Source organism: Amphibalanus amphitrite, unplaced genomic scaffold, assembly GCF_019059575.1.
Source record: "Amphibalanus amphitrite isolate SeventyFive unplaced genomic scaffold, NRLGWU_Aamphi_draft 000546F_arrow, whole genome shotgun sequence".
Taxonomy (NCBI): domain Eukaryota; kingdom Metazoa; phylum Arthropoda; class Thecostraca; order Balanomorpha; family Balanidae; genus Amphibalanus; species Amphibalanus amphitrite.
The window spans coordinates 47,280-74,892 of record NW_024882040.1 but is presented as its reverse complement, the minus strand read 5'-3'; the positions used below and the strand labels follow the sequence as shown (position 1 = coordinate 74,892).

Sequence of the window (27,613 nt, the reverse complement as noted above, 5' to 3'; positions counted from 1 at the left end):
CTAGCTTAAAGGGGCCCACGGGCGTAGTGCACGGGTGCATAAATCCAGCCATGGCCGGTGAAGCGGGGGGGGGGGGGGTAGGGAGCGGCACCCGAGCGGAGGCTCATGCGAGCTTTGAGGGTGTACCATGTCGAAAAGATACTGATGAGTGCATTTTTGAAGCATTGATATTGTCAATAATTCACGCAGCTGTGAATTGACTACCGCAAAATAAAGGCGGCTAACTTTGCCATTTTCGAAGATATCGTGCTAAAACTTTTGACAGTGGGTCATCGGTATGCGGTCAATCACATGTGTTCCGTTTTTATTTTTTTACTTGAGCACAAATGTAAGTTTTGAGCACCATTACAGTAGGAAATGCTTCGAAAGATGGATAGTAGGCAAAATATCCTAAATTTGTCGTGCTGCCTGGAAAGTAGTGTTGCTGAGAAAAGGGGGTTTTGTTCCAGATTATTGTGGATGCAGAATACATTGTCTGCACCCACTGCAGAATTATTGTTGGTGCAACTGCGCCCACCGCACCCATGGTTCCTACAATTATGGGCCCATCGATAGCGCTTCGGCGATACCTATCGCCTAGAGGCTGCAATGGGGCCCTTAGAGTACAGTGTCAGACCCCCCAGAGGCCGGCGTTGGACCCAAGGGTCAGCGAAGGGCCTCAAGGGCCCCAGGTAGGGCCACAGAGGCTGGTGTGGGCCCTCAGAGGCAAGTGCGTGACGCCCAAAGGTAAGGCTTGAGCCCCCCCAGAGAACATAATAGGGCCATCAGTGGCCGGTGTAGAGACCTCATAGGCCAGTTTGGGGCCACCTCAGAGGCTAGTGTGGGGCCTCAGGTGTCGGTATGAGGCCCTTAAAGACCGTTATGGGTCCTCAAAAGCCGGCATTGATCCTTCAGGAGCCAATACGGGGCCCTCAAAAGCACATAGGGGTCAGTTTTGGTCCCAGAGACAGAAATGGGACCATCAGAGGCCGGTGTGGGACCTTTAGAGGCTGGTTTGGGCCCTTAGAGGCCAGTTTGGCCTCAGAGACCAGTACAGGGCCTGCAAAGGGCAGTTTGAGGCCATCAGAGACCGACTTGGGCACTCAGAGGCTAATGTGATTCCTTACAGGCCAGCATGGAGCCCTCAGAGGTCAGTGCGGGGCCCTTAACGACTGGCATGGGCCGGCGTTAGACCCCAGAGGCCAGTAGAGGTCCCTCACAGGCCAAGATGGGCCCTCAGAGGCCGATGCGGGCCCTTAGAGGCCGTCATCGGGTCTTCAGAAGCCCGTGCGGGGGGCCCTCAGAGGCTAATGTGGGCCCTTACAGGCCAGCATGGGCCCCTCAGAGGTCAGAATAGGACCCTAAAAGACTGGCATTGGCCGGCGTTGGACCCCAGAGGCCAGTAGAGGGCCCTTAAAGGCCAAGATGGGCCCTCAGAGGCCGATGCGGGCCCTTAGAGGCCGGCATCGGGTCTTCAGAATTCAGTGCGGGGCCCATAGAGGCTAATGTGTGTCCTTATAGGCGAGCATTGGGCCCTCAGAGGTCAGTGTGGGGCCCTAAAAGACCGGCATGGGCCGGCGTTGGACCCCAGAGGCCAGCGGAGGGCCCTCAAAGGCCAAGATGGGCCCTCAGACGCCGATGCGGGCCCTTAAGAGGCCGGCATTGGGCCTTCAGAATCCAGTGCGGGGGGCCCCAGAGGCTAATGTGGGTCCTTACAGGCCAGCATGGGCCCTTAGAGGTCAGTGTGGGCCCCAAAAGACCGGCATGGGCCGGCGTTGGACCCCAGAGACCAGCGGAGGGCCCTCAAAGGCCAAGATGGGCCCCCGGAGGCCGATGCGGGCTCTTAGAGGCCGACATCGGGTCTTCAGAATCCAGTGCGCTGTGCGGGGCCCTCAGAAGCACTTAAAGGCTAGTCTTGGGACTCGAGAGACAAAAATGAGGCCACCAGAGGCCGGTGTGAGGCTCTTAGACGCCGGTTGGGCCCCTGAGGCCGGTTTAGGGGCCCTCAAAGGCCAGTGGAGGGCCCTCAGAGGTCAATGTGGGTCCTCAGCGGTCAATGTGGGCGCTTGACCGCCACTGAAGGGCCCTCAGAGGTCAGTGTAGGACCCTCAAAGACTGGTATGGGAGCTGTTAATAGCTGGCGTGGGTTTCTCGAGCCTCGTGACAATCGAATACGGACCAGGGCCCCATACGGCCATAGGGGCCCATCGGTTGTTTGGGGGGGGGGCAAATGATATGATGGCCCCCCTGATTTGCCTTTGGGGGGCATGGCCCTGATGCCCCCCCCCCCCTGCGACCGCCACTGCTAAAGCCACTTGCATGCTTTCAGTTTTCGGCACTGGCGCCGTTTCTGCGGAGGCAGATTTCGGCCCTCCTGCAGACCAGTGTTTGCCACGGGCCGCAAAATTCCAGTCCAGCCCAGCTCAGGCCCATGGGTTCACAGCCCGGCCCAGCCCGAGCCCATTCATGGTAAAAGCGCCAAGGCCCAACCCGGCCCAGCCCGTCAAAAATGAATGGATTAAAAATTATCGACACCACACATATCCAAAGTTAGCAAAGAATCAATCTTTTGCGAGCAGCATGCACAATGCACATTGCATGCGTGCTTTATTGACTCGTTTTTGAGTCTTGCACAGAAATAAGCTATGCAGTTATGGTTTTTGTCTCAGTTGCGAACCCCTGACTCCACTTAACAGTTCTTGGCCCAGCCCATCCACAGCCCATCGATTCTTCACATTTGAGGGCCCAGCCCAGCCCATGGCCCATTGGGCTGGCCCGGCCCATGGTGAACACTGCTGCAGACATGCCGAACCGCCTGCCTGACGTCCTCTGGCTTCAGCCCACGAGCAAATGCATCCACGCCCCACGGTGTTTTGCAGTTCCAGAAGTGTGGTGGGAGGGTTGCGCCGGAATTCCGCCAGTCCAAAACCAAAAGTCTAGTGGTGACAGATCTGGACTGCGAGCCAGCCACTCTCGCTCCATCAGTCTGCTAATGACGCGTCCGTTGAATCTCTCCGCGAGCCACTGCCTGACGTCTCTCGTTGTGTGCGCCGTGGCTCCATCCTGCTGCATCCACAGTTGTTGTCGGGTTGACTTTTCTGTGGACCTGTGGCCAACACCCATCTTTGAGGAGCTTGAGAGTTGAGGTACGAGTTCCCGGTCACTGTCGATCCTGGAGTCCATATTCTGCGGCTGCTCAAACTGCCTGATCTTGTGTGAACGGCGCATTGCATCGCATCTGTGCTGCTGACATCGCAGCAGATGGCGGCCATGAGACTGAATGCTTTTGGACAATTTTTGCACAGATAAAAAACAATCTTTTTGCAACAATGTTCATATAAAATTTCCGATCATTGTTTTATTTGAGATCCTCCAATGGTTCATTTAAAATGAACACTAATTATGAAACACCCTAGAATCAGCAGCCTGATTCAATAGCATAAAGAAACTACCGTATATGTTCACTATCTTAAAAAGTATGTGTCACTGGCTAATCCGGCCGTTTTCAAAGCGGGAGGGCCCAAAGTCGGTCAAGAGGTCATGGGTCTCTGAAGGTCATCAATGACAAAATCCCCCTTTTGATATAGTTAATTGGGATCGGAAATGAGGATTTATTGACTTATCTTGCATGCATGTCGTAATCTTCTGTGAATTGTGGTCCAGTGGAGATTCTGAAGGGACGGATTCGATTTTGAAAGGGGGGGGGGGGAAATAATCATGTTTTGGCCGCCCCTAGCCCTGCTTTGGCCCGGTTGCCCCCCCCCCCACCCTTTGATCCGCCAGTGGTCTATGAGCTTGATAAATGTGTTGTCAGGTCTTGTCCACCCAAGAAGGTCTTATTGCATACCTAGCGATCGACGTGTAGCGATCGACGTGTGAAGTTAACAAACTTGCTCTGGCGGCCTGACCTGACCTGATTCGGCAATTTTTCATTGGCAGAATGTGCGCAATAAATTTTTAGGAACACTCACCGAGTTTGCGTTGAAGAACTTGCTTTGTTTGGTAATGGTGTGTGTACAGGGTGTCTGGAAATTATTTGCCCCTTGTTCATTCAGCTAAATCCAACCATGCGCTTTAAGAACTGTTAAAAATTTGCTAAGACCGTGCCTCAGGCTATCCACAGCCGTCGTTTAGGCAGATGACCTAACCCGGTCACCTGACCTTGACACTTGCGAGGCGCCAGGGGCCAGTGTTTGGCAGGCGTAACTCGCACCTGAACGTGGTGTCTACTATGACCGAAGAAACTCTTTGACAAAGCGTCATCGCGCTGAAGTTATGGTGAAGACTGAAATGAAGTAGGAAGTCAAATCGAATCCTCTGTCCTAATGCCAATCGAAAACCTATGGGGAAATCGTGAAGGAGGAGTTCAGCAAGATTGAGCCAGCTCCCACAGAAAACGGACTAGAGGAACCTGTGAAAGGTGTGGCTGAACATCAGCGCGGATACACTGGACATCTTGATCTATGAAATGCCAAAGCGGATGAGGGAATGGGTGGGAAAGGTCAGGGGATAAATCGGTAAATAAACCATTACCCGGGGGCTCTTTGTTTATTAATTATGGCGGCGAGTTGATGGAGAGGCAAATAATTTCTGGACACCCTGTACAAGAAACATATGGGGCCCTTTTCGCCCCCTTCCCGCGAATAACGCTAAGAGACTTATTTCGGTTAGAGCTCAGGCCAATCTCTAAGAGGCCACTACTTGTTTCTTCAAAGGGTCCTTACTTAAAAGTTAAAAGGGTCCTTCTAAGGGCTAAATCCGGTTTGTGTGCACCACATCGGTATTTGATCCAACGTCAGTTGCTGAACTCTGAATACATATACAATGATATACATACTATATTGATTTCTAAAGGCGTCATGGCTTATAATACAATATGCGGGCACTTAGTATCCCTCACTTATCCCTCCTTGGGGGCTCTTGCGGGCTACTGAGGGCCCCCTAGCCCTATTAGTGGCAGGCTCCTGGCTACCCCATATTAGTGGCAGGGGGGGGGCTGTTTACGACCCCCCCTTGATATCTCGAGATCTAACGGGCCGATTTTCAAAATTCAAACGGCATTCGATTTGGCTCAACGAGATCTACATTTCTAAAAAAAATAAAATTAAAAAATGTCAATAGGGGGGTAGAGGGGGGTAAAAAAGGGCAAATTGCAGATACATTTTAGACTGTTTATCACGGCCAGGTTTCTGAACCAATCTTAACGCAACTTTTGCCGATCGATAGAGAATGAACCAGAAATTCACATGGATCCTGAAAATATGCATTTTCAAAAATCATAGGCGGATACAGATCATTGAGATTGGGGGTACACAAAAAGTATAGTAAATAAGGTTTTTGTTGGTACTGTTTCTAAAAAGGGTGGCAATGGTCTTGTTATGTTACAATTTTCTTATGAGAGAACGACTAAAATTATATTGGTCATGCATAGGCGGTGTCAGGGCACCTATGTTGGGAGGTAAAAAATAACCCCCCTTTTTGGACGCCTGGATCCGCCTATTATAGCAAAAACGTGTCAAAAGAGGATGCACAATAACTTTGTATATGTTATCACATGATACCTTTCATTCACTGTTCGTAAAACTGGTGCAGCATCGTGATCTTCGCCCAAATGACTCGCTTCACGAATAGGACCCCCCAATTCCCAGTGCTCTGGAGCCGCCCCTGGTAAAGTTATGAACTTGAAATTTTCAGGGAATGTGCCCAATTTAGTTTTAGGAAAAGTCAGAAAATTTCAGCATCGTAGCTTCAGCGGTTTCGGAGATATTCCCGAAAAACCTGAGGGGTGGATAAAAACAACCCCCCCCCCCTGCCACTAATAGGGCTAGACGGGCTCCTATGGGTCCTTTCAGTTCACTATAGCATAAGAGGTCTCCACGGGAGTCCTATACATCTGAGGGCGCAACCTGACGTCTGAGGTACATACCCAACTGCAGCTCCAATGGTCTTACACTGGTGGATCCAGGGAGGGGGACATTTAGGGCCATGCCCCCCCCCCCCCCCCCAAGGCCTGAAGTGGCTCGTCCCCCCCAACGATAATGAAACATAGTTCAATCTGAGTGCGTGGCATAGGAGCCGAGTTAGACAGGGGGTGTTCACCACCTCCCGGCCCGCAAAGGTTGCGGCAAGCACCGACCCGGAGCGGGTTAACTGGTCGACAAAGCAAAGTGAAGTGTTTACAAAGTAATATAAGGGCACGGGTCGGGTGGGCTACCATTTCTTTACTTTTCTTTTTGATTAAGAAAATATTCATCAATCACCGTGTCAGGGCTGTGACGAAAAATAAGTGGCCTAACTCCGATGAGAAAACAGGATTTGGGGGTACCATAGGTTTGGCTCCGGCATGAGTTGCCCCCCTCCCCCTCAAAAGCGCAAGCCTATATCCGCCATTGCCTACGTGATATCAGCTTCGGCTTGAAAGGCAGGGCATGTGAATGACATCGAGCCTGCAACATCTGTCCCCTAGACTTGGCCGAGTTTGACGAGTTCGAAGCGGTCGAAAACCTGGTTAGTGGCAGGCTTCTGAGTGACGGGGCCGCGGACAAAGTTCCGGCAGGTGGGGGCTACTGCTGCTGCTAGTGGTCCGTGGGCTGAATGCGTGCACACTGCACAACGGTTAGACGCGTACGGGGGTCGCCCGGGTCCGTGGCAATCCGTCAGCTGATGCTCGCGGCGATTAGCAGGTGGATCTCCCCGACAATGATGGAACAGGGATACAATTAGTGTGTGACCCAACTCATCCGCGGTGGTTTGAGAAGTGGCGAAGAGGTTGAGGCTCGAGAGTCATGAAATGGCATTGCCGACAAATGGCATTCTCTTTAGGAGACTAGGAGTCTGAAAATCATTCTTAAGGAGTGTCTGCCTGCGCCTGAAGCGTGGAAAAAACACTTCTAAGCGCAGGACCTGAGCTTCTAAAAAGGTCTGTGAAACGACGGCTAGTTGAGAAGGAGGAAAAAATTGAGAAGTCGAATAAAGGAAAACACAGAATGGGTGAAGGCCAGCCAAAGAAGCCCAGGGCCCCAGAGCAGGAAAGAGCAGCTCAACTGCGAAAGAGTTGGATCTGTGAGTTCTTTGTGGTAACTGGTAAGGGCGTCGTAGAAAAAATGGGTTGTGGCCGAAGTACCTATGCGATATGTGACGGGTGGTGCAATATAACATGCGCAAGCTGTGGAGGCGCTCATGGTTCAGCAAGCGGTACGAACTGATCGCCTTCGTATCAGTTTTCACATCCTTTTCTAGATTTTACTCCTCGCTTAGTTTTTTTTTATTATAGGTAAATAAAGTTCCCGATGGATATCTTGTTCAGAGGCGTGCATCATCTGCCTTGAGCTTGTTTCGCTGTTACATCTTGCGCTAAGTATGCTCGATTTCTTGTTTGAATTAGCCTTCAGCCTACATTTTCTCGGTTCAGTCAGACATACTTGGAGGGTAAGTTTCCTGTAGTCATACTGATATCAAACAATGATCGTATACGCGGTCCTTGCTGTAGCCAGGATATGAAATCAAACGACCATCCGGAAAGTGTAACATTGAAAAAAGAACGAAAGAAGCGGATTACACTGGCCGTGGTCATCGTCGCCACCATTGGACCGGGCGTGTCATGATGGTCAGAAGAGAGAGGTTGTGTCTCGCCGGAGCTGTGCGTGGTGCCACGCCCGCGGCCGCCGGGTCGCTGCTGCACCCGTCCGCGCCCGCACGCAGGCCGCCGGCCGCCGTATGTAAACAAGGCGTCGGTGGCGGAGCGACGCCGCCCGCCGCGCCGCGCCGCGGCCGCCGCTCATTGGTCGCCGCCACCGATGAGTGCTATATGGCTGTAAGCGCCGCCCCCCGGCAGCCGCCAGCGATTGGCATAACATTCTGTTTGATTACGCTAAATTGCCTGGAGCGGCGCTTTTGTCATCGTCGGACAAGTGGCGGCGCGCGGCGCGGCGGCTCGGGCGGCTCGGCCGTCAGTCGCCGCGGGACGCCCGTACCTACCACGGGGAGCGCCATGGCTGCGGAGCCGGACGCCACGGAGGACGCGGCGGCGTCCGAGTGCTGCGCGCCGGGCCCGGTCGGCCTCAACCTGAGCACCCGGCCGCGCGCCTCGTTCATGATCGGCGACATCCTGGCGCGGCGGCCGGCGCTGCTGCGGCTGGCCGCCCCGCCGGCCGAGGAGCGAGCCTCGTCTCCCGACTCGACGGCCAGCGGCCGCGCCAGCCCGACCCGTCTCAGCGCCTGCGGCGACAAGCCAGGTCAGTGGCTCCACGGTGGTCGCTCCCGTCTCATGGTACGGAAGGGTTACATACCGATGTTAGCGTTGATACTGCCGTTTAGCCGAGTCAAACCGTAACTCGGACAACAAGAATGAAAGTGCAGGGTGCCAGTCTCGTGCGCATCGAACGCCATCGGGCCTCTATCTATGAATGGGTTGAATAGGTGAAGCTATTTGTGCGAGATGCGTTTTGTTGACCGACTGTATCTCTTCTAGTACACAAATTATATGGCCTGAAAGGAATGTGTGTGTGTTTTTTTTTTGAAGACAGAGTTTGCTGGCCTAGTTCTTGCATGTTCCGGTCGTGCCTGTGCACTGTGCAATGTGCATGTTCAGCGAGATGGTTCTGTGCAGTTGCCTGCCAAAGGCTACATCGGATGTATGTAACCGCATTCACTCCCATCTTCATGCGCTACCCCAAGCGCGCGCTTCTCTCGTCTGTATCCCTCCCTCCTTTCAGCTAGGGGGCATTCATACATTTTGGCGCCCCTGTTAGGTGGAAAATATGGCGCCTCAAGCCAATGGCCACTGGCCGTAAAAAAATCCTGGGTTTGCCCCAGTCCTCACTCTAATAAATGTATCAGATATGTATATTCATGGTACTCCGAGCATCCCTCACGGCCCTCACCATAGAGAAGCGTTGATTATCTCAGCACAGATTAACCCGCGCATGACTGGGGGGGGGGGGGCTCTAGAGAGCCCCCGTCCTGTCGAAGGATCGACACGAAACTTGCGGTACCCTCAGCGGCATCAATTTGACACCTTGTGTTAAAATTTCAATTTTCCAGCTGCCATAGTTTGGCCGCAAATGACGTCAGAGTGACGTAATGTCGGCCGATTTTGATTCAAAATATATTCGATTTGACTGCTCGTTCTGAGTTTGTTGATGCCTTTCCTGAATCTCTGTCACAATTCGATCGAGAGTTATTTATGAAAACCCTGATCAGTATGCGGCGGAACACCTTCAATTAAGGGGGGGGGGGGACACTGCCGACTTTTGGTCCCATTCTTTCCATGCAACGCCCATAGGGCTAATGTTAACCCGCGCCGGGCCGGGGGGGGTGTTTGAACACCCCCCCCTGCGGTTTTTCGCAGATGTTTTTGGCACACCTGTTCGTGCATCTTTTCCGCACATGTTGTGAAAATTTCAGACCCAGGTCGCCTTAGGTCAGGTCACCAGGTCACGCCAAGTGACCTCACCTCAGAAAAAAATAGGAATGCTCGTCATAGCTACACCGATTGATCGATTGCCTTGAAACTTTCAGCGATTGATAAGAGCAACTATATCTACAAAATGTATGTTACAGTTAGTATGCGAAATCCGTTAGTTTGCAACGCAACTAGTTTCGTTGCAAACTACCTGACCGGCCAGGTAGTTTGCAACGAAACTAGTTCCGTTGCAAACTAACTGACTGTCCAGTTAGTTTGCAAACTAACTAGTTAGGATGCAAACTACCTAGGTACGTTGCAAACTACCTAGTTACTTTGCAACGGAACTAGGTGTGTTGCAACGGAACTAGTTGTAATGCGAAATCGACGAGGCAGTGGCTCTATTTGTCGGTTATATTAATCTTTTATGTAAATTTTAACAACGGTTGTTAAAAAAAGCTGTGTTTTTCTGACGGGTCACACTAGACATGCGAGTAGGTCGGGCATGGTCACATTTATGGATGAAACAGTGAATAACCAGATTTGACTACATAATGTGACGATCACTGGCGGATCCAGAGCAGGGGCAGTTCCGGGGGGCATTTTGCGATTTTGATTTTTTTTTGCGGCACACACTAACACCAGTCACCGCCGCCGCACAGAACAGAACTGAACTGTATTGTCCCATTGTCCCGTGTTCCGGAGTAAGCGTGCGATCCAAGAATCTGTCTCACCGGCCGACTCCTACTCGACTCGCCTAGCCAGGTGACCTAGCGGCGCCGGGTCATTCGGTAACAGCGCAATGATCAAAGGGCAGGTCGCGTCACAGACTGATCGGTTGTGGAGGTAGGAGCTCGTCAACGGCCTGGTTCTTGAATATTCCGAAATCGGCAGCAGAACCTTTACTTTCCGCTTATGTCTACGCATTTATGGTGATCACTGGCGGTTCCAGAAAGATGGTCTTAACCCGCGCATGACTGGGATATTTTCCATAACGCGAGTGACTGAGGGGGGGGGGGGCTCTCCAGATACCCCCCTCTCCTATCTCCGAAACTACTGGGCCGATCGTTAAAATTCAAACGGTGTCTGATAGCGTTGGAAAAACTGTCGAAGGAAACCTATTTTCATTGACCTCGAGGTCACCGATGACGTCACAGGTTGGGTCAAAATAAAAATTATCGGCAATTTTTGCTTGTTCACAATTTAGGCTCTGGCCGCCGACTGACAAGTCCGATCAGGCTGATTTTTGGTTTACGCACTCCTTGATATATGCCTTAGATACCCTGAGGGTACCAAACTTTTACTTCGATTTTTTCAGGTCAAGGCCAGGTCATCCTAGGTCACGAAAATTTTACATCATGTATCGGTCACGTGACGCATGTTTTATGGTCCATTTTACATGTAGAATTCGAAAATAATGTCGTATGTGTCATTTGAGGTCATTTTCAGCTGAATGTACCGGAGGTCAGGTCAATTTCAGGTCAGAAAATGTCAAATTTTGAAAATGAAATTGTTCAACAAAAAAGGTGCCTATCAGATGCAGTTTGAGCTCAGGAACACGATGGTGTCATTTATTTTACTGTACGATGTAAAAACGTACTGAAAAATGGTTTTGAAAAATATATTACTGTAAACTTCTGACAATAATGCAAATAACTTGGCTATTTTTAAAGATATTGGATCCAGCTTTAAAACTAATCTCTTGAGAGCGTTTGCCGTATTTCAATATGTTGCATCAAAATCGGCCAACATGACGTCACTCTGACGTCATTTCCGGCCAAACTATGGTAGCTAGAAAGTTGAAATGTTTAACGCAAGGTGTCAAATTGATGCCGCTGAGGGTACTGCAAGTTTTGTGTTGATCCGTAAAACGGCTTAGAACATATTGCCGAAAAACGGGAGGGGTGCTCTGCAGAGCCCCTCCCCCCAGTCATGCGCGGGTTAAACGTTGCGGGAGACATAATCCCAAAAAAATCTCCAAATTCCAAAAACCTTTCGGATTTTGATTCCAATCCTTACACACGGCTGTGCAGTCTTAAACAAGTATTTGATTACAAAAGTTGTAAGGTTTTCGTTTCATTCTCATAATAAGTAAATATTTGTCGCTTTCGGGCGCTGCGTGGATGGCGGAGCGATTTCGGGCGCCCTCTCCCCCCCCCCCTTCGGGATCCGCCAGTGATCGTAACGTTATGTAGTCGAATCCGGTGGCGGATGGCGGAGCGATTTCGGGCGCCCTCTCCCCCCCCCCCTTCGGGATCCGCCAGTGATCGTAACGTTATGTAGTCGAATCCGGTTAATTCACTGTTTCTATCCTAAATGTGACCAACCGTCTTATGTCTAGTGTCACCCGTTAGAAAAACACAGCTTTGTTTTAAAGACCGTTGTTAAAATTTACATAAAAGTTGAACATAACCGACAAATAACTAGAGCTACTGCCTCGTCGATTTCGCATTACAACTAGTTCCGTTGCAACACACCTAGTTCCGTTGCAAAGTAACTAGGTAGTTTGCAACGTACCTAGGTAGTTTGCATCCTAACTAGTTAGTTTGCAAACTAACTGGACGGTCAGTTAGTTCGCAACGGAACTAGTTTCGTTGCAAACTACCTGGCCGGTCAGGTAGTTTGCAACGAAACTAGTTGTGTTGCAAACTAACGGATTTCGCATACTAACTGTAACATGTATATCTCGGAATTTTGATATCGGTGACCTAAGGTCAGGTCAATTTTGCGGCCTCTCCATTATAAGTCAATGGGAGAAAATTGAAAAGCGTCTGTTTTGCACGAACGCTATTCTAGACACTCAAACATCGAGATATAGGTACAATTGACAGTCTGAACCGGAAAATGGCAACTGTGACCCCTCGTTATGTCCCCGAGGTCATCTCAGGTCACGAACAGAATCTATCAGTTTTTCGCTAATAACTTCTGATAGAGGCGTGCTAGAGCGCTGAAAACGCCTTAGATGTGTTTGGCTCGACGTTGCGGATCGACTGATATGCAACATGACCTTTTCCGGTCAGGTCATGACCTTGACCTGAGGTCAAATTTTCAAGCTGACCTTTCAAGGTCAAATTATAGTTCATTCGACGCGTCTCGACGAGAGGAACACGATGCTGGCAAAAGTAATGTCATGGCTTTTTTTAGTCAAAAGTTATTGCCAAAAAACCACTTTTCGTAAAAACGGCTATTTTTGAAGTTTTGCCCTCTGGAGGCTAAACCGTTGACCTGAGGTCAAATCTGAGAACATTATCCAGAAAGGTCTGTAAAAGGGCTATCGAATGCGCTTTTCCGCGGCGCTGTAGCTCTATCGGTTCCCGAGATAGCCGTTGGCAGTTTCCAAAATGTTGAAATAGTCAACATTTTACCTTTGGTGACCTCTGGTGACCTGACCTTTGACCTGACCCAAAAAATGACGAAGTGTTTTCGTCCTTATTTTAGACGTTCTTTCGATTGCCGCTTACCGCGTGTCGCTACGTGTCCCAGGAGCCGAGTTAGACGGGGGGGGGGGTGTTCAGACACCCCCCCGGCCCGGCGCGGAATCTCAGAGCACCGGCCCGGCGCGGGTTAAAATGCCAAAATCAAAGGGGGGCACGGTGCCCCGGTTCCGCCGCCTATGACCCTGATTATGTCAAATGATCATAGTGACGTCATTCATGACGGTCAAAAGGTTCAAACTTAAAAAGGCATCTATTTCTGAAGTAGAGACATTGAAAATTTATTCCAGGGTGCTTGAGATATCAATAAATCATTTTCGATGCTACATAGATAAGCAGTTTCAATACTTTCCCAGATAGTGAGGTCATTTTACCGGTCTGAGCTTAGGCGACTTTCGTGAAAGATTCCGACAGATGGGTACAACTGGATCTTCAAGACCATTGCTATTTCCTGTAAGTTTCATTTTGCTGCAGGAAAAATTGTGGCACTGAATGCGTTGCAAAGTTGCGACACTTTACCCGCGCACGACAGGTATTTTCCATAACGCGGCTGACTGGGGGGGGGGGGGGGGGGGGAGCTCTACCTACAGAGCTCCTCCCCCTTACTACTGTCTCCGAAACTACTAGGCCGATCGTCAAAATTCAAACTGTGACTGATGGCCCTGGTAAATCTGTCGAAACAAGCCTAATTTCATTGAACTGGAGGTCATCGATGACGTCAGAGGCTAGGTCAAAGTAAACCGTTGTTGACAATCTAGGCTCTGCAGCCGCCGCGCGGCTAACAAGTCCTATCAGGCTAATTTTTTATTTACGCACTCCTTGATATATGCCGATATACGTCTTAGGTATTCTGAGGATACCGAACTTGTTCTTTAAATTGTTCAGGTCAAGTCCAGGTCATCCTAGGTCATGGAAATTTTATATCATTAATCAGTCACGTGACACATGTTTTATGATCCATTTCAGCGATAGATTTCGAAAACAGTGTCGTCTGAGTGATTTGAGGCCATTTTCAGCTATATATGGGTGAGGTCAGGTCACTTTAACGTCAGAAAAGGTTAAATGTTGAAGTTGAAATTTTTAACAAAAAGGTGTCTATCAGATGCAGTTTGAGCTCGGGAACACGCGTGTGCTATTTATTTTGCTCTACAATGTAAAAAACGTACTGAAAATTGATTTCGAAAATTGAAACTGGTAAAATATTGACTACAAAGCTTATATAATCCAGCTATTTTTGAAGATATCAGACAAAACTGACTAGAATGAATCATCGGTTTGTGTTCTATCACATGTTTTCCGTTTTTTTTTTCGAAAAGTAAAAAAAAAAATTCGAAGTAATTCAAAAATCAAGTTTTTGTGATTTTGAATAAAAGATCAACATTTTCAAAAGTTTGAAATACGATATAGCAGTTTGATGTGTATTTTAAGTCCTCTCATGCAAAGAAACTGAAGCTAGCTTAAAAACTGAGCTCTTGAGAGCGATCGCCGTGGCTCAATGTTTTGCATCAAAATCGTCCGACATGACGTTACTCTGACGTCATTTCCAGCCGACCTATGATAGATACGAAATTTTCCTTTAAGCAGAAGGTGTCAAATTGATGCAGCCGAAGGCACTGCAAGTTTCGTGTCGATACGTCTGGCGGTTTAGAAGATAGGTATTGCAGAAAAACGGGAGGGGGCTATATGTAGAGCCCCCCCCCCGTCACGCGCGGGCTAAAGAGCGCAATAAGGATCGCGTATGACGGCATAAGTCAGTGACCTGACCTTGCATGAAAATAAATTTCGTGACACAAGATGTGACTTCAATTAAAGGCAAGACATGCCAAACACCAGCTCTCTGTAGCACGTTCCTAGTTATCACAAAAAAATCAGGGCGTGGCACCAAACGACCTACCACTATAGGCCGACGTGGATAGAAATACAACTCACATTTTCATGGTTCCAAACTGCATCATGATATAGCTATGTAATATGTTGCATCTCGTCTAATTTTCACAGAGATCGCTCCAGGTGTTGCTGCATCTGTTTGTTCTTGAGTAGCGAAGCATTTGTGCCCTGACCTAGGGATAAAATGTCACGCAAGATGTGTGGTAAAGATATAGCGAGCTAAAGACACTTGATATCGAAGAGGGAGGACCTATAAATGTTCCATCTAAAAAAAGTGGTGTTTTTCTGCACCCTCTTCTGTTGATGTCGGTATTTTGCCCAGTAAAGTAAACGGGACGCAGTTGCTATTCACTTTTGAGAAGGCACAGGAAGCATGACCTATTATTATTTGAAGCTTCTTGAATATCAGTGGGTGGTTGTGGCTGTAGCAGGGTGCTAAAGTACCTTCAACATCTATAATGATTTGCCCCTTTGGGAATTTAATGTATTCGTTATGCATGTAAATTGTCCTTCAAATAAGAAACGAACGCCAGCTACCGAGCTTCGCTTTAAGCAAATAACAAGGATTCTGATCACGCAACAACTAGCCGAGCTGATTGACTAAATTGGGGCTGGAATCGTGTTCCGTTTTATTCGAAAGAACGACAGCACGATAGCAAAAATAGGCCCGATAAACATGATTTCATTGGCCATTTTATGAATGTATTCAGAAATGTGTGAGCTGTGGACGTGTGAATCAGCAGTTTTTAAGCAAGATTTCCAGGGCCGTTGTCCGTCTTATAAGTGCGATTTTTTAATCGCATTGACTAAAATTCATTTAAAATGAAACTAAGTCGATGAGTGATCTACAGTGTACACTGTGCAGTCTTAACCCGCGCACCGTAGGGGGGGAGGGACGAAACGCCCCCCCCCCAGTTCTTTTCCGCAGATATCGCCTAAGCGACTGCAGATATCGTCACCAAACTTTCAAGACCCCTCCGGGCAACATATTTTACACATTATGACCATTTTTTCAGAGGCTATGATGGGTTGGCCACAAATGACGTCAGAATGACGTCATGTTCTGTCATTTTCAACCTAAAAAAAGGTTTCACGGGAAGAGCTGTAGGCCTACAGCTTTGAAGATACATAAAATGTTATAGACATTAAAGGTGTAGAATGAACAGGGCTATAAAACTGACATCTCAGTTTTTTATTTTTGGATTTGGACCCCCAAAAATCAAATAAGTATTTGTTGTTTAAATAAAATATCCAAAAAATCCAAAAAGTTTTCTTTTCGAATTTCGAAAAACGGAGTACGTATGATGGAACCCATTGTCGTCTATCCACATACCATATTTGAGATGCATACCTCTTTTTTGGCCAAGTTATGGCGAAAAAACGGTTCAAAAATGATGACGTCAATTTTTCAAACTGAATTTTTAGCAATTCTAGACCACGTAGCGCAAACCAAAGACCTTCATCAGACTCCCCGTGACGAGCTGCATCGAATCGATACATTTTGGGCAAAAATATCAACTTTTACCCGCGCCCCACTCCCCAGTGGCGGTCTCAGCCAACTTCGCCCTAGTGTGTGTGTGTGTGTGTGGGGGCATATGTTACCACCCACCTCTAACTCAAAAACTAAGAGGGCTAAAAAGACGCGGTAAAAAGCAGTCGATAGCTCTCAATGCGTACGTTTGGAAGTATTTCTGTCATTTGTCATGTTAGAGCAATATTGGGGTCAGTGGAGGTCATCAAAGGTCAAAATTTGCCAAATGTCATTATATTTTTCAGAAAACATACATTTAGCTCAGGAACTATGATAGCTAGAAAAGCGCCTGGAAATTCAATCGATAGCTTTTAAACTCTTCTTTTGATAAGGTTATCATCAAAATTTACCTCAGGTCAACGGTTTAGCCTCCAGAGGGCAAAAACTCCAAAAATAGCTGTTTTTACGAAAAGTGTTTTTCGACAATGACTTTTGACTAAAAAAAGCCAGGACATTTCTATTGCCAAAATCGTGTTCCTCTCGCCGAGACGCGTCGAATGAACTATAATTTGACCTTGAAAGGTCAACTTGAAAATTTGACCTCAGGTCAAGGTCATGACCTGACCGGAAAAGGTCATGTCGCATATCAGTCGATGCGTCTCAATAAGACAAACACAATGAGGCCATCCCTAGCGTCCTATCTCTTTCCAATCGAGAGTTATTGGCAAAAATCTGTTTGTAGCCTCAAATGACCTCTGATGACCTTTCTAGAGGCTATCAGCAAAAAAGACACCTTGGTCGTCACGGGTGGTCCAAATCATTGGGATTCTCAAATATTTGGACTGTTCCTATGCGTACACAAGGATCTAGAGGCATTTTCATTTTTCTCCATTGACTTATAATGGTAAGGTCACGCCACTGGCCTGACCCTAGGTCACGGATGTAAAAAATCCGAGATATAAAAATTGTAGGCGCCCATAACATCATGCAATCCACCAAGTTTAAAACCTTTCTGACAAACACTGCAGGCTGGACATGATTGTAAACTTTGTTTGAGGCTTGGTCAGTTAACTTGACCTGGTGACCTGACCTGACATTACCTGGGGTCAAAAATTTCACACGTTGTCCAAAATTGATGTACAAATAGCTACTCCAAGCCGCGGTTTTTATTTACACGCAAAAAACGCGACAGGGTGGTAACATATGCCTCCCCCCCACTGGGGCGAAGGTAACACTTTGACTTGATTTGACTTTGACCTGGCCTTCACCAGAACATAACCTAAACTGGCCCTAAAGGCTGCCTGATCCACATAATCGCATTTTCCATGTAAAATGGACCATAAAACATGCATCACACGACACTTTCATCTTGTGGCCCTCAGTGACTTGACCTCTAGTCTGTGACCTGACTTGGTATCAGTGACCTCAAATATCAAAATATGTGTTTGATTAGCAATTCTCCATCGATGATTCTTAACAACATGCATTTTACTCGATTTTACAACACATTTCTTGAAATGCCTGTAAAAGGTGAAAATGCGACCTTTAGCCTGACCTGTGACGTCATCGGTTGGACCGAGGTCAATGAAATTGGTTCATAAGGTAGTTCTGTGGTTGGGCTATCCAACGCCGTTTGAATTTTGAACATCGGCCGGTAATGTTCCGAGGTCTTCGGAGAGGGAGGGGGGGGGGGGGGCTGAAACGCCCTCTCCCTACGGGTGGTAGGGTCCGCCGATAGCGCTACGGGGCGCGGGTTAATATAAATTTTATTGTCCGCTTTTTTGGTTACAATTGGAACCACTTTGGATAACATGAACTACCTTGCATGAAAACAAATTTCGTGACACAGGATGTGACTTCAATCAAAGGTGACTTCAATCATGCTTAACACCAGCTCTTTGTAACACGTGGGGCATTCCACGATAGATCGTACCACTTTTTTCCAATTTGACACCCTCATCTCTCGGAATTTGACGAGAATTGGTTTCAGGGGTAATCAGGGGCTCTGAATCCACCTGTAACAATTTCAGGCTTATCAGATAAGTATTTTTTGAGTTATGGTGAATAACATTTTTTGGATCTTGCTTTGCAGCGCTAAGTTTGGCGGGCTGTAACTCTAAGACGGATTATTCAAATGCCAAATGTTATATAACATTGAACTTGCAATGAAACAGAGATTAATATGTATTTTTGAAATTTCGAAAAATACGCTATTTTTGATATATGACATATCGAGTTTTCTTTCATTTGTATTTTTTGGACTTTGGGACCAAATTTTTTTGAATTTTTATTTCTTTAAAAAAATATTTGGCTCATTGTTAAGAAGTATGCAAAAAATTAGGAAGGTGTTCTTTCTATAAATGTATTTATTTTACGTCACCATAACGGTTTCGAATAGTGATTTCGGGAGGGGAGCTTACAAATGGCGTGGTAAAGCTGCCTAGTGACATCACGGGCTACTGAAATTTCAATTTAAGTCTGAGTCATCTGAAAAAAGTGAAAAGAGGGTTCATCCAACCCTCTTTCCTATAAGCGCGAGGGTGAAAAAGGCTGTTTGCTTCTGACATTGTTTTGGACGCCAATGACCATAGCTGTCCGAGATGAAAGTTACAGGACGCATACATGGTGTCCTCCAGAGGTCTCACAACTTGTATATCTGTGAATTTTTCAAGGTTACATGAGGTCAGGTCGGTCACGTGACATCACTGTTATAAATCAATGGGGAAATATAAAAACTGTTATTTTGGCGCCGAGAATGATCTAAAACTATCCCACATACATGGTATCGTGATTTCATGCACGCCTTGCAAAGTCCAATGCTTTACTTTTGCATTGTTAACCTTGCGTGACGTCATTTATGACGTCACTAGAGTCGCACGAGTTTTTCGTCAATAACTCCCGATCAAATGGAGCTAGAGAGTCGGGAAAGCCACCAATGGACTCGGGAAGACCTTCCGAATCGAATGATGTGCCATATGATACCCTTTGCCCAGCTTCGTGACCTGAGGGGCTCTGACCTGACCTTGACCCGAGGTCAACTACTTAAGTTGACCTCACCCTAGCAAAAAGTATACCATTCGATGCACCTGAGCTAGGCGAACACAATGATGCCAAAATCGCGGCTCTGCGGCCATTTTTTGCGAAGTTATTTACTAAAAACCGAACCCGTAACTTCAGTCACGTGACCTGACCTCAGACGCTACCGGTTAACCTGAGACCTTAAAATCGGGTACCAATCGCTGCGACTTGTAACGGCACACACGCTCGTTTTTTCAGCGAGGCTCTAGCTCTATTAGAAGCGAAACGGCGTGCTGGGGTCGTATCAACCCCTCCGAAACCCATTTTGTTTGCGGGAAAATGAGGAACTTATAGAAAGAACACCTTTCTAATTTTTTGCATGTCGATTTGCAATGACATGAAGTTTATTTTGAAAAAAATAAAAATGCGAAAAATTTTGGTCCCAAAAGTCATTAGAGGCAAATGAAAAAAGCTTAAGGTTTTTGCTCAAGAATGAAATTTTTTCTTTGGAATTTTTAAATAGTAATATTAACTTTTGATTCATTGCAAGCTTAGTGTTGTTTACTTTTTGTTTGTTGCTTAACCCGTTCTTGAGTTATAGGCCATCAAACTCACCGTTACATACCGAAGTTAAAAAAATATGTATAATGCAATATAACTCAAAAAGTTTTGGTCTGAGAAGTCTGATATTTTGCCAGGCGTCTTTGGGGCCTATGATTACCCCTAGGACCGATTTTCATTAAAATCTGAGAGATGAGGGTGACGGGCCTGGTACGATCTATCGTGGAATGCCGTGTTCCAAGTTATCGCAAAAAATACTGCCACCGACAGGGACTGTTGTACTGGTCCTGTCACCAGTGACTGTTGTATTGGTCCTGTCACCAGTAACTACGGGACTAGTCCTGTCACCAGTGACTGTTGTATTGGTCCTGTCACCAGTAACGGCGGGACTAGTCCTGTCACCGCCAGTGACGACGGGACCAGTCCTGTCCACGCCAGTGACGGCCTGACGTCGTCACGGCAGCGCTGGTCCTGGTGTCGAAAGTGACGCGCTAATGGTGGGAGATCGCCACGGGCCGGTCCGCGCCGGCGTCCGGCTCGCCAACTGTCAATATAGCATTAGCCCACAATTACAACCCATACACTGCGGCGCGATACCGGTGCTGCCGCCAACAGACGAAAGTTAAATGTGTCATTATCATTCTGATTACCGCAGACCAATCAGGTCTAATTTCAGTCCGCGCGCAAACTAAATTAGCATTAAACGAGGTACGGGGATCAGGGATTTCGCGAGTAAAGATGAATCGGTTGAACAAAAACGATCAGCTAAATACGAACATCCTATGTTATTGCTACTATAATATGTTTGAATCCGTGTCTAAGCAGATTGTATAATTAATCCCGTTCCGTAATGTTCATGATGGGAATCCCTATTTCGTCGAACCCATCGATACTCGGCGTCGATACTGCCTAACCGTGTTTGTGTTTGCTGTTCGACAGATTCAGAGGAGGAGGCGGGCTCGGCCACCGCCGACTCCCAGAGCGGCGCCGGTGGTAAAAAGTCGCGGAAGGCGCGGACGGCATTCACTGACCACCAGCTACAAACGCTGGAGAAGAGCTTCGAGCGACAAAAGTACCTGAGCGTCCAGGACAGAATGGAGCTGGCGGCCAAACTCAACCTGACCGATACACAGGTCAAGACCTGGTACCAGAACAGGAGGTGAGTCGCCGGCTAAGCAGCCGTTGACGCCGCGCTGTCCTATCTCAGCGCTGTGATACCGCTGCCGGTCGGCGGGTGCGCCGCGGGCGCTGATACTGCTAACGGCTCCGACGAACAGACCTGGCGCACCGCCCTCTGCCAACACCCCGCCAATGAGCCGCGACGCGACGCGACGATAGCTGCGCGTTCGTCATGGGAGCTCCGCGCGGTCGTCGCACGGCCCGAAAATTGACTCCCAGGGTCGGCCTGATAGATCGCCGGCCAACAGAAGGCATTATTAAATGATAATTACTGGCGGCACACAGCGGCCCGGTTGGAGCGCCGAGCCGTGCCGAAATGCGTTCACGTGGTCTGATCACGGTTTGATCGCGATCATCTCGTCTGATCACGGTCCGAGAGCAGGGCGGCGAGATGGCGATGACGCCCCGTTCCAGGCACCGACGCGCCAGCAACAAGCGCTCCCAACGCTCGGGCTGGGTTCAGGAATTGGATGGGGTGTTCGAACTTATAACCATAGATGTGGGGCAGCCTGTGGCCTCAAATATCTCAGAAAAATGAATGACGTTCCTCCGGCATCGGTGCAGTGTCTCCGGTGTCCCTATGTAGTTCGCGGCCCTTGGGCAGACCTGCCGGGCGCTCAGCGAACGGCTCCGTCCGGCGGCTGGCCGTATGCAGATACCCCGGCGATGTGCATCGCCGGTGAGCGCTGATAACACCCGAGTCGCCACCGAACACCCGCATTATTCAACACCATAATGGAAAAGCCAGGCAATCATACCCCTCAGATCTCTGTCTGCCCGCGTACAGCGTCCATTGAATAGCCCACCCAGGCAGTAACATCGCGTACGGCTGATAGCCGTTGCAATGGCGACTCTTTGCAAACGGAACCGTGTAAGGACAGACCAGTCGGCCTATCGCACGTAGGCGCTCTCGTCCGTGTCGCACAGTACAGCACACCCTTGAACCGAGATCGGCGTCCGTGTGGCACATACATCGGAAATTTCACATCGAGACCCGGCGCATGTCCTCAACCAAGCATGAGGACGCAGTTAGAATTGTTGACATGTATTCTGAAAACTTAACTAGAATCGTCATTAACGAGTGGCGCCGCTGTCAATCTGACGTGCACCATTTCAGCCTTATTCTGTGGTTTTGTTCGTGTCCTTTGGTCTGGTTCGTCATGACTGGCCATTAGGTTGGTAGTAAATATTTTATTATTTTTTATTTTGAAGTCGAATTATCCGTTTCAAAAAATGATTATGGTTTCTAACCACGTAGCGGTGATTTTAAGTGGTTTTGACCAATTAGATCCACTTATGTCAGCCACGTTGCCATAGAACTCGCAGCGGCACCGTTTCAGTCAAAGGCGTGTCGAATGGCGTATCGATTATTGCGATCGGAATGGATTGTTTCGGAGCATGAGTTGGACAGCCTGATTCGGCCAAAACTCCAAAAGACTTTTTATCAACGGGTTTTGGATTGATCTTTGGTTGCAAGACCCTTTATAAATGTGATGCCCATCGACGAATGACTGCTCTTATATCGGAAGTGAGCAATTAAACGGTAATGGAAGACCCAACAGTCAGTTTTGATATATTTTGGTGCATGTCTCGCAAATGCATATCTACATGCTGTGAGAAATTGGACGACTGTTGATCTCATCTCATCGCATTCACGTTATCCAGTTATGTTCGAATGGTGATTTATTTTTGTTGCACCCAGTAGAGCGTCAACGTCATGATATGGTCAGATGACATTGAGGCAGTAAATGTTGCTAAGATCTCTGCTGACGATGCATTTGGTAGTGGACTCCGCGGAAAGCATCTCGGATGGTGGCAGGTGACCTTTTCTGTGGGATACCTTCGGCAATAAAGGGCGCTTTTTACTGGCCCGTCACAGTGATCTGAATACGATCGCTGCGGCCTTATAGTGCGTATTCATGTAGCCAGGGCATAAAAGCGCACGATGGGTGCGATTTGGAGTCGAGCGTCGATTTACACCCGGCGCCATTGTCACACGTCGCTAACGCCGGCACATTAATCAAACTGATCCCGTATTATTCATCACCCGTCAGAATGATTTGCGGCTTTTGCCGGGTTCGCGGCGGCCGGCGGCGGCCGGCTCAGCTCGTGCTGAAGAGAGCCCTACTATGCATTTCAGACCCCATGAGACCCTGTTTTTCAGCAATAATTTCTTCAATTTTTGTCCAATTAGCTTGAAATTTTGGCAGACAAAAATTGGCTCAAGCGCCAATTTTTGTCAATATGGTCTCTTAACAAAATGTCAAAATTTAGAGCACTTGCCGTTGCCTCGTAATGCTAAAATCGGCTCCGTAAATCCGTCAGTGGAGTAGAGGCTATCCGTACGTAGGCGTGACGTCACAAACACGTGACCATTAAGCTCCGCCCTCCCGGCGGACGAGGCGGTGACCTTGGCCGGTCAGTCGGCCGCGTGGAGCGGGCGGGGCAGTAGCTGTCGCACCGGGGCGGCTCGCATGGAACGTAGCTCTGCCGTGCAGTTGTCGTTGCAGCCGTAACTTCGTCGAGCGAGCTAAATAGCGCGCATAAGTAACGCATTAGCTTAAGCCCTCGACTTTGTATTTATCACAAACGTACGTACACCTTATTCAGTCACAAAAAATGTATATTTCCACACAAGATTCGGGGCTTGTGAAAAAACGCACCTAAAAGACGCTGTTGATTTCAAATGCTTGCGTAAAATTATGTATCACGTCAGACTACGTCCAATTTGCAAAATAGAATCACCATTAATAGGATGCAGTTTATGTGTTTGATATATGAAATTTGATTAGAAATGTATGCCGGCGTGATCGATTTATATCATCCCGGTGCAGCATAAGCATTGAACACCTTCAGGACTAATCCATGTTATCATTGACTTAGGTTGAGGAGGTCGCCGGACTAACTTTACCCCCAGATCTTGTGTGTTGAAATGCAAGCATGAAAAGTAAAAGCCTATAGATAGTTACCTCACCATTGAGGGCATACCTACTGTTACCTTAAGTTTTACAAAAAGATACGTGTTTCTTGATGATCGTTCTCGTGTAGTGCACAACGTCCGCCTGCCACATTCCTATTTCTTTCTGTGCACGTCTTAACAATATAACACACACATGACATTCTACCATGCGACACATTACGCTTCTGCCCCACCCGGCGCCCCGCACCGCTTCACGAATCACGAATACGGTCGTCTCGCTGGAGCGATGCCCCAGGCAATCGGCCGTGCCCGAGACTCTTCATCCTACTTTGTTGCTTTCTGCGCCTTCCTCAGAAACATTTATTGACGCTGCCAAATATATCAATATTTTTAGGTCATGCAGAGGCTTACGCATGATCTTATAGGTAATCGGGTAGTGACCTGACCCAGCCTGACGATGAGATAGGTGCAACTCCGGCTTAAATAAGTGTTCAGAGTCCAAGAGTTCATCTATCTTTCCTTCTACGGCCGGTTCCGTTCCAATAGATCCTACCTTGATTCTGATAATTCTAAATATTCTGAGCTGGTTCGACGTTTAAATACCAAAAGAAGGAAAAGACTAAGAGGACATCAAATGCCCTCGAACGGATAATTTTTTGGCTTTCGTCCCGAAGCAACTTTGCCAGCTTCACTTGTCTCCAGTATGTGGTCCCGCTGCGACCTCTCCGCGGTGCTGACACCGACTGAAGCGGCATAGACCCATCGCGGTCACGGCCAGTGGGCGGAGTCAAGTTGAGCACGGCGTAACGTGATTGGCCAGCGCTCCTATTCAATCCGGTGCGGTAGCGAGCGAGCCTCTATCCGGGTGCAAAGACTGATTAACATTACGAGCCAACGACAAGTGCTCTAAATTTTGATAATTTGTTAAGAGACCATATTGACAAAAATTGGCGCTTGAGCTGAAACATCGTCTGCCAAAATTTCAAGCTAATTGGACAAAAATTGAAGAAATTATCGCCGAAAAACAGGGTCTCATGGGGTCTGAAATGCATAGTAGTGACCGGCGAAAGGGCTGGCTGGAGGCAGAATGACCCAGTCACCCGCTGTGCAGCTCTGGCTATTGCACGGCCAGCAGTCAGCAGACCGGTGGCAGGAGCGTGGGTCCCACTCCCGAGAGCCGTTTGCCGAAACCCGTGAGCAGCACACGCTGCAGGAGCAGCCGGCAGCGAGCAGACGGGGCGGGGCGGACCGGCAGCAGGAGGGGTCTCGCCCGGTAGGGGTGAGCCTCATCTAGCCGGGTTACATCATTCACCGGAAGCGCGCCGTCATCTTGCAGCCGCCGCTCGGGACAGGGGCGCCGGATCAATTATTCTGAATCGATGCCGTGTCGGCTGTGTCGGCGGACGGTGCGTGCCCGCTGGCCGGGACCATTCAGCCGCCGGGCCGACTGACAACTGAGCGACGCCACTGACGTGCAGCGTGACCTGACGAGGCCGTGCCCGTATTGTTGGCCAAGTGGAATCATGCCGGAGTGTCTGATTCTGCTGTCGGGGTATTGCTCGGGCAGCACGCCACTTAACGTGTCCTGTAGCCGGAGAGCGAACGGAGCACGGCACCCGCCGGCAACGTGAGCAACGCCAAGTGGAACATACATGCAGAAACTGCATCGGTGCCATTCGCTAACCATGTTGTAATGGATCTGTCCACCGGACTGACTGGGTCGCCAAACGCATATCCAGTAGCCTGATTACTTCAGGTTTCGTTCTCGCTTGTATATGGCTAGTCAAAGGTCTTCACCAACTGGAGAGACCTGCTGAGTTCTGAGGTTCCCGCCGAATAGGGCGGCCGTCGGCATGTTTTCAGCCGTTACCAATCACGTTCGCAAAGTTCCAGCGATATGGGTCAGATATGAACAGATATGGGTTCAGATTAGAGCGATGCAAGTTCCTACCACGAAATAACGGCAATACGGTATAAAGGCGACGAGGCTGATCGGATGTTAGATGCAGTTGGTGTGTGAATGTGTGTTGAAGTGTGAGTGATGGTTGTCAAATGCCATGCAACCTGATGTTTGATGTGTTTTCAACATGCAATATAACCATGCGCCATGTCTTACCCTTCTCCACATCTTCAAACATGGAGCACGCTTGCTTTTCTCGCTCTCCATTCTTACGCCATCAGTAACGTTGACATCCCGATCCTATTCCAGAACAAAGTGGAAGCGTCAGACGGCCGTCGGTCTGGAGCTGCTCAGCGAGGCCGGCAACTACGCGGCCGTTCAGCGGTTGTACGGCACGCCGTACTGGCCAGCGGCGCCTGCCTCCAGTGAGTGCCGCAGGGTCATCCTCCTGAGGAATTAGATCCTGAAGGAGCGGGCGTACTGTGCAAATAGAGCTTAGGTGTTGTGGGAGACCACCCAGACACTAAACCGTGGATTTTTAGCGCTACAACTTTGTTGATCTGCTGGCTTCTCAGGTGTGTCAAGTGTCTGCTGACGACCCGCTGACGTTTCTGCGTCTGTCTCCGTCAGATCTGGACTTTTACTACCGTCAGGCGGCGGCGGCGCTGGCGCAGCGCTCAGTGGCCGTTCCACGGCTGCTGCTGCCGCCGGCCGCCGGCGCCGGGCCGCCAGCCGCGCTCAGCCCCTTCGGCGGCCTCCAGTCGGCGGCCCACTACCTGACAGCGCTCTCAGGCACCTCCAAGTCAGGCGCCGAGCACACATGAGCTGCTGAGACGGTTATCAGTCTAACCCCGACCAAACGGGGAGCGAGTCAGCCCTGGGTCCGTGGTGGGTGAGACACGGCCGCCTCGAGGACCCAACGTTCCTACCAGGGGCGAGAGGGCCCGGCAGTCAGTATCACCGAGCGCGGCCCGCTACTGCGTCACGAGGCCAGCACCAGCGGCAACTCAGGTGTGTGCTCTCACCGGCAACCAAAGACCAAGTCACCCGCTTGACCCCAGCCGCTGAACTCCCGGCCACGGTCGCCTGAAAATAATTCTGCGATATCCGCGACTTTTGTTTCTCCCAGAACCGTTGAACATGTGAGACGCGAATTCGAGGCAGCCGGTGATTATTGGCCGGGTATGCAGTTTAGTTGACCCAGCACCGTATTATATGGAGCGTGTGAAGTGAATGCATAGTATATATGTGTATGTGTCGGGCGCCAAGGCATCTGACAGTGTTTTACGTTTGTGGAAGGTGTATACTTCCCCTGGGGCAATCCCTTGCTATCATAACGTAATTGTTGCAGAGCGCTGTTTGAGCGAGTATTGACAGCGTCAGAGATTCATTCGATTGTGTTAAAGGGGTAAGTAGTTATCTACATGTGAAGCAGAGCCGCTTATATACCAATGTTGTTTGAGGTTCGACATTTCTTGTCAGCGTTCCGTGCATTTACTTATGTATGTATAGGTAAATATGTGTTCAAAGTCTTTTTGTTTGCGAAGTGTACTCATCTTTCAAAGCACTTGTCCTGTTACTGCATTTTTGGACACTGAAGTCTAACGTCAACTTGTGGAGAAAAGTGATGTTTCGGCTAGACGGAATGCCTAAACAAGGATTGGACAACCGTTCAGATGGTGAGAACTGGCTGGTGGGCTGAAATGCCCTCCTGTCAATAAAACCTGAAAAGCTAGGAGAGGTTAATTATGTAACATGTAATTTTATGGTAATTGCATGTTTCAACAGAACAGAAATGTCGAGTGATTGGTAGTTAATTAGTTGGCCATAATACAATATTCATTCGCTATTTAATGTTTGT

General features: G+C 48.7%; 1 protein-coding gene across 1 annotated transcript; it reads left to right on the top strand.

The window, feature by feature from the left end:
* Nucleotides 1–7,474: 7,474 nt before the first annotated feature.
* On the top strand, nucleotides 7,475–27,402 carry LOC122393634 (barH-like 1 homeobox protein). Its single transcript, XM_043389850.1, has 4 exons — nucleotides 7,475–8,213; nucleotides 20,693–20,912; nucleotides 26,062–26,177; nucleotides 26,383–27,402. The coding sequence occupies exons 1-4, from the start codon at nucleotides 7,580–7,582 to the stop codon at nucleotides 26,574–26,576; spliced, it is 1,164 nt and encodes a 387-aa protein (XP_043245785.1). The 5' UTR covers nucleotides 7,475–7,579; the 3' UTR covers nucleotides 26,577–27,402.
* The last annotated feature ends 211 nt before the right edge of the window (nucleotides 27,403–27,613 follow it).